At 38.7% G+C, this 17932-nt stretch overlaps 1 protein-coding gene across 4 annotated transcripts in view; it reads left to right on the top strand.

Moving 5' to 3' along the window:
• The window catches only part of taok1a (TAO kinase 1a), a 160010-nt gene that overhangs the window by 120653 nt on the left and 21425 nt on the right, over positions 1–17932 (top strand). For all 4 annotated transcript variants that reach the window (XM_072243752.1, XM_072243753.1, XM_072243755.1 and 1 more), the window contains exons 13-15: positions 6076–6210; positions 12140–12376; positions 16271–16399. In XM_072243752.1, coding sequence (XP_072099853.1) covers positions 6076–6210; positions 12140–12376; positions 16271–16399 — 501 coding nt within the window. The remainder of the gene's footprint in view (positions 1–6075; positions 6211–12139; positions 12377–16270; positions 16400–17932) is intronic.

Below are 17932 nucleotides of genomic sequence, written 5' to 3' on the forward strand. Positions count from 1 at the left end.
AACTGAACAGCTTCAAATCTAGTAATCACACTTTTGACACAAAGCTTCTAAATCATTGGTATAAATTGTTAGCAGCTTTGATTATTTTGGAACCGCTTTCATTTCCTGTCACGCTGATTGCTACCCTTCACCCTGTATTCTGCTTTCTATCTTGCTGCCAACCTGCTATCCATTCTGCCACTTGTCTTCTAACTCAGAATGATTTGGTTGTTTTTATCCTTTGTCCTATCCTTTCTGAAGTTTTTTGCTTTTGATTTCCTTTTTAATGATTTTGTTATTTTGCCTCTCAGTAATTTTCAACTAATTGCTCTAATGTTTCCCAAAGTCTAGTCCCTCAAGCAATTTCTGTTATTTAATGAAATCACAGCTTGCTTGTGGCCTATGTTCAAATACTTGCCTTTTCTGCTCAATGCCTTAAAGCCTATTGTTATATATAAAAAAAACAATTTTCTGTCATTTTTGGATTTAACAACCAAATTTGACCCAAGTATTACCATTTGTGGAAAAGGCTTAAAAGTTCTTTTGTTCTCTTGTAAAAGTATTTAATACTATTACTCCTGAATGACCTGGTTCTAATTTTTGTTTTAGACTACCCATTCAGTGAGCATATTGTTCTTTTATCTGTTGTATCAATCTAGTCTAATATCTTGAAGATTCCTCTCAACTTGCCCTTCAACCTTTTGAATACAGGGAATGCAAATTTAGTTTGCATACATTCCTCTTAAATTTAAAAATTGTAGAACAGGAGGAAACTATTTGACCCATTGACACTGTTAGTTCCCAGTAGAGTTGATGCCAAGTCCTAAACCTCAATATCTCCTTGTGCAATTAGATCCTCTATTTCCTCACTTGCAGACCCCAATCAGTTCAGATTGACAGAAACATCTCCTCCACAATCTCCCTCAGCCCAAGGCTGTGTGCTTAGCCCCTGCTCTAGTCACTTTATACTTGTGATTATGAAGCTAAGCACAGCGGACAACGATGCCACTGTTGGCCCAATCAAAGTTGGTGACAAAGCAGCACGTAGGAGGGAGATTGAAAAATTGGCTGAGTGGTGCCATAACAGCAACCTCTCACTCAGTGTCAGCAATCCAAGGAGGTGATTATTGACTTCAGGAAGAGGTTGTTTCTGGAAACCAGAAGTACGTGTGCCAGTCCTCATTAAGGGATCAGAGATGGAGAGGGTCAGCAACTTCAAATTCCTTGATGTTATTATTTCAGAGGATCTGTCCTGGGCTCTTGCGTAAGTGCCATTACAGCAGCACCTCTAATTTCTCAGAAATTTGTGGATTCAGCATATTGTCTAAATCTTTAACAACTTTTATAGATATGTGGTGAAGAGTACATTGATTGATTGCATTATGGCTTGGTATGGAAACACCACTGCGCTTGTACAGAAATGCCAATGTCCTTGTATGGGAAAACCTGTAAGAAACAGTGGATACAGCATAGTTCATCACATTTGAAGCCTTCCCCACCATTAAGCATATCTACACAGAGTGATGTAGCAGGAAAGCAGCATACATCATCGAGGACTCTCACCATTCGGGTGATGCTTTCTTCTCACTGCTGCCATCAAGAAGAAGGTACAGATGCTTCAATACCCACACCACCAGGTTCGGAAGCAGTTGTTATCCCTCAGCTGTTAGGCTCTTGAACCAGAGCAGATAACTTCACTCAACTTCACTCACCACGTCACTGCACCGTTCCCAGAGCCTCTAGACTTGCTTTCAAGGACTCTTCATCTCATGTTTTTGATATTTATTGCTTATATGTTTATTTATTTGTTTCCTTTTGTATTTACGCAGATTGTTGTGTCTTGCACATTTGTTGTTTGTCTGTCCTGTTGGGTGCAGTCTTTCATGACTTCTTGTGTTTCTTGTAGTTACACTGATTGCGCTCAAGCAAATGAACCTCAGGGTTGTATATGGTGACATATATGTACAGTCCTTTGATAAATTTACTTTGAACTTTAAGTAGAGTAATCAGTTTTCATGTGACTCTGCCAGTTGCTCACTCTCAATTATAATTATATGATTAAATATAAATCTGAGTTCCGAATTCTTTTGCACTTTAAAAAAAAACCTCCTTTGTATGTTTTCCCTAAAGTTTTATATCTCTGCACCCTGTTCCTCCAGTCGTCTGCTAATGAAACCATCTCCCTTTATCTATCCGTCTCTGAATCCTTCACTGTTCTTGGCAGCAGCATGTTCTGTGAACCTATTCTGATTGGACCATCAGTTGTTGCTTTTCTTGCAGTTGGCACTCTTTGTTTTTGAAGTTGCAAACCGTATCTCTGTGACATTTTTTTTGCAAAATAATTTAAAAAGCTATTTCTTCTTGTCCATCCTCTCATTCCAACCTATCTTTTCTCAGAACCAGGATCAGTCTTTTGTGTTGCTCTGATTACTCTTATTTTAATGTGAGGAATGCCATATAATTACAAAGTATTTTGTACCCGGTATTGTGTGAATTACATTGCCTGTATCTGCTTTGTATCTATTGAATATCAGTCATTCCTGATGTGTGCTAATTCAGAATTCTTGCAACCATCCATTGGAGCACATCAGCATAATCTTTTCCTTTCTCCCATTTCTTTATCTAGCTTCTCTTTGTATGCTATTTGTTTCATCTCTTTTTGTGGTAGCAAATTCCACGTTCTAACCTCTGCAATGGCTGAAGAAATGTATCCAGAGGAGGGTTTATTAGTGGTTTGTTCAATAAGGGAATTGCTCCATCATCATCTTCCACCTTATTTCTGCAGATTTCTGCAACCATCTCCCGCTTTTTGATGATTATAGGTCTTATTCCTCCTCTGCCTTTTCCAGAATTTCCTCATGCCTCCATCTTTTCATTCTCACTGTCTTTAACTTTGGTCTTTTGTTGGTCCTTTTATTTTCTTGAGTTTCTGCCCATGTAAACTGCTTTAGAATAGAATGTGGAGCAGTATAGCACAGTGCAGGCCCTTTGGCCCACACTGTAGTGCTGTCCTTTATAAACCTTCATGATCAATCTAACCCTTCCCTCCTACACTGCCTGTAGCCCTCTATTTTCTTACATTCAGTGCCCATCTAAGAGTCTCTTAAATGTCCCTTTTGTAGCAGTCTCTACCACCACCCCCGGCAATGCGTTCAATGCTCCTACCAGTCTGTCATAAACAAGAGAAAACCTATGGATGCTTGAAATCCAAGTAATACACACAAAATGCTGGAAGAACTCAGCAGGCTAGGCAGCATCTATGCTGAAACCTGATGAAAGGTCTCAACTCGAAATGTGACTGCTTACTCTTTTCCATAGATGCTGCCTGGCCTTGCTGAGTTCCTCCAACATTTTGTGTGTATTACCTATCACTTTTTAAAAAAAAACTGCCTCTGACATCTCCCCTAAACTCCACTCCACCCACTGTAAGCAGATATCCTGTGGTATTGAATATTACCAACCTGGGAGAAAGGTGCTGGCTGTCTATTCAATATACACCTCTCATAATCTTTAATCTTTAAATGCTTCTTTGAAATCACCTCTCATCCTCCTTCATTTCAAAGAGAAAAGCCTCAGCCTGTAACTCCTTCCCTCATAAGACATGTTTTGTATATCAGGCAGCATCTTGGTAAATTAACACTGCACCTGCAACTTTCCTGATAATGGGTTTTGTAGAGCTGCAACATAATCTTGCTGCTTTTGAACTCAATCCCCTGACTAATGAAGGCCAACATGCCATGCACCTTCTTTACTATCCTGTTGGCAACTTGGAGTGACCTGTGGACCCGGAGCCCAAGATCCCACTGTCCTTTACACTGTTAACTATACTGTCATTAACTTTGTACTCAAGTTCAATCATCTAAAATGTGCTACTTCGCACTTTTCCAGATTGAATGCATCTACCACACTTCTGCCCATCTCTGGATCTTCATATCTATATCCAATTTTCACACTGTTTTCCCAACTTCACCAATCTTCATGTCATTTGCAAACTTACTCATCCTTCCTACCACTTCCTCATCCAAATCATTTATAAAAATCCCAGAGTATCGGTTGTAGAACAGATTCTTATGGAATAGCATTAGTCACTAACCTCCAGGCAGAGTATGCTCCATCTGCCTTCTGTGGGAAAACCAGATTTGAATCTATGCATGGATCTCATGCCTCATGACTTTCTGGATGAGCCTACCATGGCACATGCCTTAAAATCCATACACACTACATCCACTGCTCTAACACCAACTTGTTTTATCACCTTCAAAAATTCTATCAGGCTCATGAAGCACAACCTTTTCACAAGTCCATGCTGATAATCCCTAATAAGGTTATACTTCTTCAAATACTTTAAATCTCTCCCCAAGAAACCTTTCAAATTAAGACTCAATGGTTAGTAATCTCCAGGATTATCCCTAATGTTTTTCTTGAACAGTGTACAACCTGTGATACCACTTATTTGGCCAAAGAAGACACAAAGATCATCATCAATGCCCCAGAAACCTCTTGCCTCGCGTTTTGTAGTTCCTGGGTATATTCTGTCCAGCCCTGGTGACTTATCTATCCTAATGCTCAATATATAAAGATTGCTGATTGCACAGTGTAGCTTCTTCACTCAGTGAGGCAGGAATGGATAGGCTTCATATCAATGGTGTCTTGGTAATTGGTTTTGAGGCACCATATATGTGAACTGGGATTGCTGCTGATTAATCTTTCTTCATTTCACTGATGGTGCTCCATCTTGTGGGTGCTTGGAAAACTAGTTTGGCTTGTCATTAGGTGTTGGCGTCTGATCTGGGCCAACGTTTACGTGCTGGGCGGCACCTAATTAATTAGCTTCTTTATTTCGGCTTTTTTTTCTTAAAGATGTGCTGGGTGCGCCCCGGCCACCACTGCACCCCTGCATTCTTCGCGGCCTGGTATCAGTCCACGGCCTGGAGGTTGGGACCACTGGGGTGGTGAGACACTGGGGTGTCATCTCATCGTCGTCTGTTTCCATCAGGGCAGGCAGGTCATCTTCTTCTGTGTCTGCCTGCCTCGATGTCGAAGGTCGAGGTTTGTTTTCTGCTGTGGCTGATGTGGAAGGCTTGAAAAACGACAGTATGCTTGACTGCTTAGCCTCACGCATTTTTCTATCATACAGTTCTTTGTAAGCACTCAAACCATCCTGCAAATATGCCCTAAACCTACGTACTTTTTCAAAATTAAAGTCGTACTTTTCTGCAATCTTTGCAGCGAAAATCTCATGTAGTTGCTTCACGTTCAGTTCCTGGACGACTTCACTTTCGGTCCGTTCGCTACTGCATTCGGTTTCGATTGTTATCCTTTCCTCTTCCAATTGCATCAGTTCTTGGTCATGGGATGCCAAAACCTCTTCAACATAATCTTCGTCAACTTCCACAAGGCAAACTCACTTTGTCTTTAGTTCATTCACCATGATCGAAACGCTTAATTATGTCTAGTTTTGCGCTAAGTGTAACACCTTTACAAGCACTTTTAGGCTTTTCCGATACCTTAAAACCCATCTTGCTGACGGATGTTCAAAATAAATCGACATAAAGCACAGATGCTCACAGGCACGTGTTTAAGCAATGCTGCTAGAATGCAGTTCCGGGGGAGGAGCTTGGCTGCTCGGGGTGCGCTACCTTTTTCGTAACAGTGAAAACACCTTCTGTTAGCGAAAATAGGTAACTAATGTAGGTCTTTCGTAATGGCGAGGTGTCATAAAGCGAACGTTCGAAAAACGGGGGACACCTGTATCACATCAGCCTTTGTTGCCGCAAGTGACAGATATTTTGTAATTACCTATTTTCTCCACCAAAGTAATCCTTTTGAAGGTAATCTTAAACACTATCTTTCAGGAAAATTGTATTAATGCCTTACCTTTCAATATTGCACATCTGGCTGATCAGTCCATTATGTATCCCTCATTTGCAGATCTGTTTCATGGGCACTTCTATATATAGATAAGCTAATTTTTCACTGCTTGGCCTGAGCAAGAATGGGCATTAAGAGATGAGTTTGAAGGTCTTTTTGAAAAAGCACTTAGTTCAAAACCAACTTTTGTATGTGTGATCCTTATTTTTCGCATTTGACTTGCAGGATCACGATCACTATGGTGAAGAGGTTGAGCACAGACCAAGGTGCTCAGAACCGCAGTCACCACCCCCAGTTTCACGGCATAAATCACATTACCGGAATCGTGAACACTTTGCCACAATTCGTACAGCTTCCTTGGTGAGTATTTTTAGCTAAAGGCTAGCCATGGTATATAAAGTTTCTCCTGTAGAAAAGCATGGTTGTACTAATATAACTGAATTTTGACTAACCTGGTAAATTGGGGAGGAAGTGGGTGCATTGTGATGGGTTTGGTATTCATTGCTCTTCTCTGCATGTCCTTTTAGGAAGCATTAAATAATTTTCCGTTTATGTTATTTGCCAAAGTAATAATGCACGAAATTGGAATAGCTTGGTGATGTAATGGATAAAGCAAAGGGTGAAGCCTAGAAGGAATTACTCTATTATTAAGCTTGTTTTGGAAATTCCTTACTGGGCAGATTTGAAAGGCGTATATCTATAGTAAATGCCATGGCTGATTTAACGAAGCAAAATGGAAAGATTCGAAAAACCCCACTCCACAGCACCACCTGTTGACCAGTATGAAAGGAATTTGACACATGGTTAGATGCGCAATCTAAATACAAGGTTTTGATAAAGTATTCATTGAACATTCATGGATGATACTGCATACAAGTTTTCAAAGAACAATATAACCTTCAGGTACAGCGGATTTTATGGGAAAGGTACAACATTAGGAGGGGTTTCAAGTGGATTTGTCTCATTCAAAGTCAGGGAAGTCATGCATTCATGCATTGTGTGTGTATACGTATGTATATGTGTGTGTGTTTATTTATTATTGTGATCCTATGTCCCACTTCTGGTGCATATAGTAATTTTGGGGTGAGTATAACTACTGTGTATATCACTGTTAATATGATGGTGCTGTTTCTCTCTGTACACTCTCTTCCTTAACAATTCTAACTTGTCTTTATTATCTCATGGCTTTTTTCTTTGTTTATTAGGTGATGTGATAAGGAATTATACCTAGATCATTCTGAAATACTTAGTGATCCAATTTCTGCTACGTACATGTACAGAGACACATGCAGGCAAACTTGCACACAGCTATGCATGCTGTTAAGTCATTCCGTATCCCTCCACAGCAGTTATTCGCTGTGGAGAGATGTGCTGTGGAGCAGTTACCAGGAACAGAATAAGGAGTCTGGAATGATTTCACCCGATTTCTTTTTTCTTCACCTCCTTGGTTTTTCTAAATTTACAATAAAACAGACTTTGGCTTCAAAATACAAATCACTTTTTAGAGCAAAAGAAAAAAGCTGCTTGTCCTCCTTGCTCAATTTATGTGACCTTTATATCTCGCAAATTCCTTATAGGGATTATTCTGAATCACTGACTTTTATATCTGACCACTTCGCAAGGTTCACAATGAACATTTGAAATTACTTAACTGGTTTGAAAACAATGTTTCTGAAGCTTTGTGTAGTACTGCAGAAAGAAAGGTGCACTGTATTACCTATATATGACTCTCAGTGACTAATTCCCTGAATCATTTTAAAAAATTGATGAATTTTAATTAATTTCAAAGCAAAATACACATTAAAAACAGTCATCCAATATGCACTTTAGTTTATCCCATCCTACGACTTGTCTTTTTTGTAAATTAATTTTGCCAAAATATTTTGTTTTCAGAAAGACCTAACTTTCCTTTAAAATAATCTGGAGAAAAAATGATTAAAATTTGTTAGATGTTAGACGAATAACATTTATCACTGCAGCTGATTGATCAGTATTGATGCATCTCTGTAAATTGGGTAATAGACTGTACAAGGTAATAGATTGTACAATCCAAATACAAGTGTGTATGAAATTTCAAGTCAAAAAGATGAATCCTAAGGACTCCTTCCCCAATTTAAGAAAACTAGTTAAAAAGTCAGTGGATAACCACTACATCCTGTTTTGTTTGCTGTGTAATTGCTTGTCTCGCAATTCTTTGAATTAATTTTACTAATTGAGAATTTTAAATTACCCACCAAATTAATTTTTAATAGAATGCAGTAGAGGTAATTTAATACAAAGAGATAAATCTTAATGGTTAAACTGGGAACTTGTAGCAAATTAGGTATCCATTTTTTGCCTAGTGTCCAAGAATATGGACTACGAAAAGTAAGGGATTGAGTTTATATTTATTTTAAAAATGTATTAGTTGTGCATTGATTTACAATTAATTTCCGACAATCTTAAAGTTTTAAAGTTTTGAATTATGGTGTTAAATGAGTTAACTGGGTTACCAAATGAAACTAATTAATTGAAGCCAAGTGGACAGAAAGTCAAACTTAGAAATATAAAATTGTAGTGCCAACTAAAAGTTAAGCATTCTGTGAGTGCATTGTCTACATAATGTGGATTTGGAGATGGGGGCAATGTTTCAGATGGATTAAGTTACATATTGCAAGGCGCTTAGGCACGGTAGGTAATGTGTTGCAGCTGGAGTATGTGGCAGGTGATGAAATTCATTGGAATCTATAGTATCACATCCCCAGTAAGTGTGTACAGTTGAAGAACCTTCTGTTCAAGGCTGGTGAGCTGGAGCCAGAGATTCAATTATTATATTGCATCAAGGAGCAGTTAGTTAGCTGGACCTTTAACTTACAGGTGGCAGTCAGATAGCTTAGATTTTGGATAGTATAATTACTTAGTTAAGTGGTACAGAAGAGCATGATTACAAGTGAGGCAGCTTTAGGGATGTAGAAAATAGCATTGCAGGAACTTCAACTTTTGTGTCTTTTATATAACTGAAAAAATGACTGGATAGGAACAGGCACTTCCAGATGGATGGCAGAACTAACCAAAGCACAATGTTAGACAGGGCCATTCAATTTATGGAAATGAAGAGTGATGTAGTGTTAATAGGGGATGATAAGAGGGATAGATGCTATTCTCTGCATCCATGAATGTAAGTTATGAAAATTATTGCCTGCTTAGTTCCAGGGTTAAAAGCATCTCCTCAGGCCTGTAAGGAAATTTAGAGTTAGAAGGAAAGGCACTTTCCATGTCAACAACAGCCACTGAAATAAAATAGATAGGATAAAGAAGGAAGTTCTGCTTAGTTACGAGTAGGATTCAAGTGGAAAACAGAAACATGTATTGCTATCTGAACCGTGTTCAAATCTGTATAGTTAAATGAGATCAAATAATTGAACACTAGTTTAAAGAAAATAATTTTGGAAAAATTATCGGCCATAAATTCCCTGGATCTGGTGATCTTCATCTTGAGGTCGTCTTCCAAAAATGTAACCCCATTATTTAATAATGTAAAGTAAAATAAATTAGGACCTATAGCCTGGTATCTAGCGCAGTGGTAACGGCGTGTGAAAAATGGGATTAAAGAAAGTCATGGATTTATGAAAGGAGAATTTTTAAGGTTGCAATTGGTGGAATAGGCAAGAGTGAGCCAGTTAATGTACATTTGGATTTTCATAAGGCCTTTATTCAGGTACCACACAGAAGATAGAAACATAGACTTGAAACATCAAAAACCTACAACACAATACAGGCCCCTCGGCCCACAAAGCTGTGCCGAACATGTCATTACCTGAGAAATTACCTAAGGTTACCCATAGCCCTCTATTTTTCTGAGTCTCTTAAGAGACCATATCGTATCCGCCTCCACCACCGTCGCTGGCAGCCCATTCCAGGCATTCACCACTCTCTGCTTCTCCTCTGTGCCTACTTCCAAGCACCTTAAAACTGTGCTCTCTTGTGCTAGCCATTTCAGCCCTGGGAAAAAGCTTCTGACTATCCACACGATCAATGCCTCTCATCATCTTATACACCTCTACCTGGTCACCTGTCATCCTCCGTCATTCCAAGGAAAAAAGGCCAAGTTCACTCAACATATTCTCATAAGGCATGCTCCCCAATCTAGGCAACATTCTTGTAAATCTCCTCTGCACCCTTTCTATGGTTTCCATATCCTTCCTGTAGTGAGGCGACTAGAACTGAGCACAGTACGCCAAATGGGGTCTGATCAGGGTCCTATGTAGCTGCAACATTACTTCTCGGCTCCTAAGCTCAATCCCAAAGTTGATGAAGGCCAATGCACCGTATGCCTTCTTAACCAAAGAGTCAACCTGCATAAAAGCTTTGAGTGTCATGTGGACGTGGACCCCGAGATCCCTCTGTTCCTCCACACTGCCAAGAGTCTTACCATTAATACTGTATTCTCTTATCATATTTGACCTACCAAAATGAACCACCTCACACTTATCTGGGTTGAACTCCATCTGCCACTTCTCAGCCCAGTTTTGCATCCTTTCAATGTCCAGCTGTAACCATTGACAGCCCTCCACACTATCCACAACACCTCCAACCTTTGTGTCATCAGCAAATTTTCTAACCCATCCCTCCACTTCTTCATCCAAGTTATTTATAAAAATCACGAATAGGGGTCCCAGAACAGAGCCCTGAAGCACACCACTGGTGACCAACCTCCATGCAGAATATGACCCGTCTACAACCACTCTTTTCCTTCTGTGGGCAGGCCAGTTCTGGATCCACAAAGCAATTTCCCCTTGGATCCCATGCCTCCTTACTTTCTCAATAAGCCTTTCATGGGCTACCTTGTGAAATGCCTTGCTGAAATCCATCTATACTACATCTACTGCTCTACCTTCATCAATGTGTTTAGTCGCATTCTCAAAAAATTCAAACAGGCTCGTAAGGCATGACCTACCTTTGACAAAGCCATGCTGACTATTCCTAATCATGCCTCTTCAAATGTTCATAAATCCTGCCTTTCAGAATCTTCTCCATCAACTTACCAACCACTGAGGTAAGACTCACTGGTCTATAATTTCCTGGGCTATCTACTCTCTTTCTTGAATAATGGAACAACATCCACAACCCTTCAATCCTTCAGAACCTCTCCTGTACCCATTGATGATGCAAAGATCATCGCCAGTGGCTCAGCAATCTCCTCCCTAAATCTTTAAATTTAGAACACACTATCTTGAGGCTTGGGGAAAAGATTGGTTAATGTACAGAAAATAGCAGGAATAAATGGGTCACTTTCAAGTTAGATGTTCGTGGTAAGTGCTTGGGTGCAGCTCTTCGTGATCTACTTCTTTGTGTGAGGAGATTCAGTGCAGTATATCCATATTTGAATATGTTAAGCTGGGTGGCAGTGTGGACTGTGAAGAAGATGCAGAGTGGCTTTGCAGGATACAATCATGCTAGGTGAATGGTCAAGGTTATGGCAGATAGAATATAATGTGGAAAAATGTAAGGTCATCCACTTTGGTAGAAAAGCTAGAAAACTGGGTTTTTAAAAGGTTGCAGACAAAAAATGCTGTTAGTTTTCAGAGGTGCCTGAACACCCTTATATATTAATTATTGAAAGTTCAGCACTCAATTACAAAGTCAGTTGATGTGATTTCCTTTAATGCAAGAGGTTTGAACAGAAGTATAGAGAAATCTTGCTTGCTTATACAGAGCCTGGGTGAGACTGTATCTGGAATGGTATGTGCAGGCCAGGCCCTACCCATGCATGCTACATTTGTTTTAGAGTGCTGCATGGGTTAACCAAACTGATTTGTGAAATACCCGGTTTGTCCTGTAAGATTTAGCTGGCAAAGACAGAGAGGTCTTCTTTGAAACAGGTTCATTGAAACATAGAAAACTCTTAAGGATCTTGGCAGAATGGATGTGCAGTTGATATGTATCAAATTTTCAGAATTCACTATGCGGGTGACTTATGGAAGTCAGTTGGATTGTTTTTTGCATATTACAGGAATCTAGGTGTATGGGTTTAGTGTAGGACAGTGGCGCTTGGACAAAGACAGTTGTGATCTTATTGAATGAAAGAGTAGTTACGAGGGTCTGAATGTCCCATCCCTGCTTCCACTTTTCAAATCCTACGACCTAAATCTATGGCTTAATAACTGTATCTTAAACTTGTGTAAAATAAATACTGGTTACCGCCATGGCAACATTTCTTGTTAGTCTGTAGAATCTTAGTGTGATCAGTGATTTCATAGTGGTTCACGGGTTGTAAGTTGGAATCTTACTTTGTAATTCTGTTGAACAGGTCACAAGGCAAATTCAAGAGCATGAACAAGATTCTGAGCTTCGAGAGCAGATGTCTGGCTACAAGCGCATGCGACGTCAGCATCAGAAGCAACTAATGGCACTGGAAAACAAACTAAAAGCAGAGATGGATGAGCATCGACTGCGACTTGATAAGGAGCTCGAAACACAGCGCAACAGTTTTGCTGCAGAGATGGAGAAACTCATTAAGAAACATCTTGGTATTATGGAAAAAGAGGTATTATTCATAAGTAATAGATTTGCAACTGTGGATTGTTGTTGTGAATTGAGGTACTTTGACCAAATTAATTACAGAGTAGATTAACTTTATTTGTTAAATCATGTTTATTTGTTAAAGGTGTTTGCTTTTAGGGCAGTATTTAATAGCCTTCAACTGACTGGTTTCTAGACCATTTTAGAAGGCATTTAAGAATGTTTACATTGTAATACATGTAGTGTCATGTAAGGATGGACAATTTGTTTCATGTGAAGGATGTAATGAGTTTTTGCAGCAGTCTCATAGCTCCCAGTTGTTATTAGAACATAGAACATTACAGCCCTTGGTCCACAATGTTGTGCTGACCTTTTAAGTTATTCCAAGATCAATCTGTCTCTCCTACATAACCCTCCATTTTTCTTTCATCCATGTGTCTATACAAGAGTATCTTAAATTTCCTTAATGTATCCGCCTCGACCAGCACTTCGGCAGTACATTTTATGTATTATATTTTTTAAACAAATCCTACCTCTGCCATCTCCCCCTTATCTTTCCTCCAAACACCTTAAAATTATGCCCTCTTATATTAGCCATATCCACCCTAGGAAAAAGATGTTGACTCTCCATTCTATTAAATACCTCATAAGACAAGCTCTCTAATTCAGGCAGCATCGTAGTAAATCTCCCCTGCACTCTCTCAAGCTTCCACATCCATCTATAATGAGGCGACCAGAATTGAACACAATACTGCATATGTGATCTAACAAGAGTTTTCTAGAGCTACAGTATAGCCTTGTGGCTCTTGAACTCAATCCACTGACCAATGAAGACAACACTCCATAAGCTATCTTAACCACCCTTTCAACTCGTGCAGCAATTGTTGACAATAACATTTAAATTCTGCTGCTGGAAAAGAGTGATAGGAATCAAAGTCTCCAAATAATAAGTTAAGATCTTTGCATTGCTAATCCAGTAACACAATCACTTTGCTACCAAACTGAAGGTGCCTGGTTTATACATTCACTCTTATCACTTTTTTAAAAATTAAATAACTGTGTATGTAGTATTGAACTGAGATTAGGGGATTAAAACATTGCAAGTATACACTAGCAGTGATTTATGTTTCAGAGCTAGTCATAACTTGTGTGTAAGTGTGGCAAAAACACTACTTACAAGTATGTTTCAACATCTGGTGGTGTTATGGTGGCTGTGGTTACTCACACTGATTAGGTGATCAGCTGCTTGAAAAAATAATGGTAAGGTGAATTCACATGGCTATGAAAAAATTCATTCATTCTGTAGTTGCCAGAGTGTGGTGGAAGAAATGTTCAGGAATTGAAGTCTTCTCTTTAAAAAAAGTGTTTCAGCAAACAATATCAGAAATATAAAGAGTTTATGACATCTGTAATTTTAAAAAAATTTAATTGGAGGTGATTTCTGCACTATATGCCAGACAAGTCAACCAACAGTTTTGAAACAGGAAAAAAAAATCAATGTAATCAAGCAAACAAAAACACCTTAAACAAAACGTGACAAATAATTTTTGAGCAACACACATAATGCTGAATGAACTCAGCAGGTCAAGCAGGATGTACAGAGGGGAATAAAATAGTCAATGTTTCAGGCCAAGGCCCTTCATTAGGACTGGAAAGGAGGGGTGCAGAAGCCAGGATAGTAAAGTGTGAGGGGAGGGGGAAGGAGTACAAGCTGGCAGGTGATAGGTGAGACCAGGAGAACAGGGTAGGTGGGTTGGGGTGAGAGTGAAGTAAGTAAAGGGCTGAAGAAGAAGGAGGAATCTGACAGTGGGACCATGGATGAAAGGGAAGGAGGAGGGGAACCAGAGAGAGGTGATGGGCAGATGAGGAGAAGAGAAAGTATTTGAAGATGATGATATGGGTGGATAGGATAATCAATGGTATCTGAAGTAGAGGTTTAGGAAGATAGTTTGACAGTATATTACTCAATGGCCAAGTAAAGCAAAGAAAGAAGCAAAATTTTCAACTGGCTTAAAGTGATTGTAGAAATAGAGGAATAGGAAAGCTCTTAAAGGATTGAGCATGTGAAAGTGGGAGGCATTGTACATTAAGAATCAAGGTTCAAGATTTTTAATGCCATTTCCAGTGTACAAGTGTAAAGGAGAACAAAATGATTGTTACTCTGGATTCAATGCAGCACAAAAAAAACAATAAGATAAAGAACCCAATTAAAAAAACACAATAAATGCAAATACATGAGAGCTTATGTACTTTGATTGTATCTCCGTAAAGTGATGCTTGGCACAGGGGTGTCTGTGCATAAGGTGACTTTGATAGAAAATGATAAAGTATTGGTGGTGGGTGTCTGGTGTGGTGGCTTAGTGGGTGGAGGATCTGTTTGGGGAAAGTAACTGTTTTTGTCTGGTGGGTCTGGCGTTGATGGGAGGGGGGGTGATATAAAAGTAAAAAAAAGCATTGCAAGAGTTTAGTATGGAAATGGCACAAAAGCAGTTACATCTTTCATGATTTATGTTTTACAGTTTTATGAATGTAGCTCTGCACACCTCTCAATCATTTATAATTTTTGCACTAGTAAATTTGACTACTTAGTTTTCTTAATCTGTTACTAGTTTTCTCTCTAGTAGTCTAATTTATGTTTGTATGTATCCTTTCATGAACTGAGGGTGGAGGTTAGGGTGATGAACAGCTGAGATAATCATCTCACTAATGGCACAAAGCCAGTTTTCTTGTATTGCCAGCAAGTGATGCATAGTATACATGGAATGGAATGCCAGTTTTCTGCATGCTAGACTGGTTCTTGCAATTTTAAGCTGTCTAAACTTGCTGTCTGCATATTTGACAGTTTCATATCATCACAGGTGTGCTGGGAGCTTATTTTAACTGCTGCATCACCAAAGTTCATTTTAGCACTGTATTTGGAATTTCAACAATTTTCAGTGACGTTAGGGATGTCACTCAGTGTGCCAGTTGACACAGCCGATTTGTAGGCTTTCATTATATTAGGTCAGTTTGGGCTGGATGTTATTCTGAAGGCATCAGTACCTGACCATTTGGACTCGAGCAACCGCAAAACAAGCCTAGGATGAGCTTGTGATGAATGTTGGTTGTCGCTTCACTTGACAACCAGGCATGGATTGACCTATTATTTCATTGTAAGCATCACAAAAGAAAATAAAACTTAAATTATGGTCTTGTATTGCTTATGAGTTTTGCAGTTAATTGACAAGGAACTGGTCTTCATAATTCAGGAAAAACAGAATTTGAGTTTAATTGGTGGGAATTCTGCTGGAGTGTTTAATAATCTGGGAGCTTGCTGTGAAAAGTGCAAATTTCTGGGAAGCATGGAGCAAAGTGGATGTTGGTAATAGAAAGCAGGAGAAGAATTAGTTTACAACAATTGTCATATGGCATTTCCTTAATTATGCTGTAGGTTTTTTTTTATTTTCATGTTGATGCATCCATCCAGTTTAACAACACAGGGTTTAAGATGTCGCCCAAGAAGATGGGTGCTGTTCCAATTTTCTTTAACTTTACTACTATGTACTATTGTAACCTGGCAAATAATCTACAAACGTCAAAATTTCAGCGGTGCTTGTTAAAATTTTACCGGGGGAACCTTTGAATTTTAAGTTAAGTATAGCAATAACAGGTTAGTAGCATTAGTGATAATGAAACTCTTAGATTATGGCTAATAATCTATATGGTTCACTCTTGTCCTTCAGGGAAGGAGATTAACAGCTGGTATTCTACACATCACTTTGCAAGTGCCATTTTGCATAAGTTGGAGTAGTTCAAGATGACTCTCTGCTATTATTTCAAAAGTATTTGTGGATGGGAATAAATGCTAGTGTTTCTAGCAATGCTCATGTCTCGTGATTAATTTTAAATTGTGTTAATTTCAAATATTTTATATTGTTAGACCAAAGCAGTTTCTACTGAAGAAAAGAAATTTCAACAGCATATACAGGCACAGCAGAAGAAGGAATTGAGCAGCTTCCTGGAATCCCAAAAAAGAGAATACAAACTACGTAAAGAACAATTAAAAGAGGTAAAAGTAATTTCATTACTTTCTTAACAATGAATGAATGCTTACTTAAAGTTGTTGGGTACTCTCGATTATGAATGAGTTCTTAAAGCAATGTACAGTGCTTTATCTAGCAATGTAAATGTATTGTAATATTGTAGCATTTATTAAGTAATATGTACACAAAATCAGTCTTGACTGTGGATCATTTGTCTGCATGATCTCCAAATTTTATTTACCATTAACTGTAATGATGTTGCTTTATAGCACATGAATTATCTCCTATTTTCCTTTGAAACGCTGCTACAAGCTGTGGTAAAATTATTTATACCTGTACTTTGATGTTACTTGCAGTACAAAGATACCTTCCAAAAAATTAATAGAAGTGCTGCAATTTATTTTGACCTGTGCATGTTTTCACATGACTTATTTTGCTCATTTACTTGGCCTGTAACCTGCTGTATTTTTTTTCTTGAATTTTGAGGAATTCATAGATGTGGAGAGGGGGTTAGTGGAGGTGGAGGTGTTGATCAACTTTGCTGTTTGGGGAAAGTAACTGTTTTTGAGTCTGATGGTCCTGGTGTGGAAGCTACGTAATCTGTGCAGGATTTCACATGACTTGTTCTTTTCCTCCTTGGCTTGTATTCAGTTGTATTTTTATCAGTGATAATGATGCTGCAGTGTATCTGTTAGAGGTGCAGAAAAGTTTCTAAGCTGGAAAAATCACGATTAGATCTAATGTTTACAGTGAGAGATCCCTCCCAGATTTTCAGTAATTATTTATTAACTTCTCAGCACTGGTTACAGCCATATTGCACCTTCAGCATTGATTGTAGTTATGTTGCTTCTGGTTTTCAGAGCACCATTTTTAATATCACTTAAGAAGTGCAAGTTTAATAATGCTTCCAAAGCAAGGGTGACAAGGCTGAGATGCATCTGTGTATATCCCATGTATTAGTTGCTGCACCATTCTCTACATATTTTCTGTGAGATATTTTTAATGCTTTAATTTTTAATCAGGGAAAATTTCTCTGCCATCTTCTAAAACGGTGAAGTATATTATAACCATGTGCTGCATATCTGTATAGATGCTTAACTTAAACCAATAATTCCACCCCTCCCCTTCCACAATATTTCCATTCTGCTAGGATTATAGGATTTTTAAAAAATGTCATCTTCTTGGGTCTGATCTGCAAATAATGACTTGCTTTTCAAACTTCAAAAACTGAGTCTGCCAAATTCTTTATCATCGTCTTGCTAAAATATGTGCTTCAGTTAATCTATACCTGAATAGACTACTCCACATAACATCACCAGAATGAGGTAACTGTTAATTCTGTACTATATTTTCTTGTACACAGCACTTGCTTTACACTGGAATCATTGCTTAGCACACACATAGACTCCCAGGAATGAGAGCACAAATAGAGTCATTGTTAAAAGGGACCAATATAGCATTTTATATAGTACTGGATTACTGACAGTTCTTTAGCAGAAACCTGGCATGAGCTCTTGTCCACTCCATTGCTCTGTGCTGTTGTGCCAGGAACCTGGGTG

This window comes from Mobula birostris, chromosome 25 (assembly GCF_030028105.1).
Source record: "Mobula birostris isolate sMobBir1 chromosome 25, sMobBir1.hap1, whole genome shotgun sequence".
Classification (NCBI taxonomy): Eukaryota; Metazoa; Chordata; class Chondrichthyes; order Myliobatiformes; family Myliobatidae; genus Mobula; species Mobula birostris.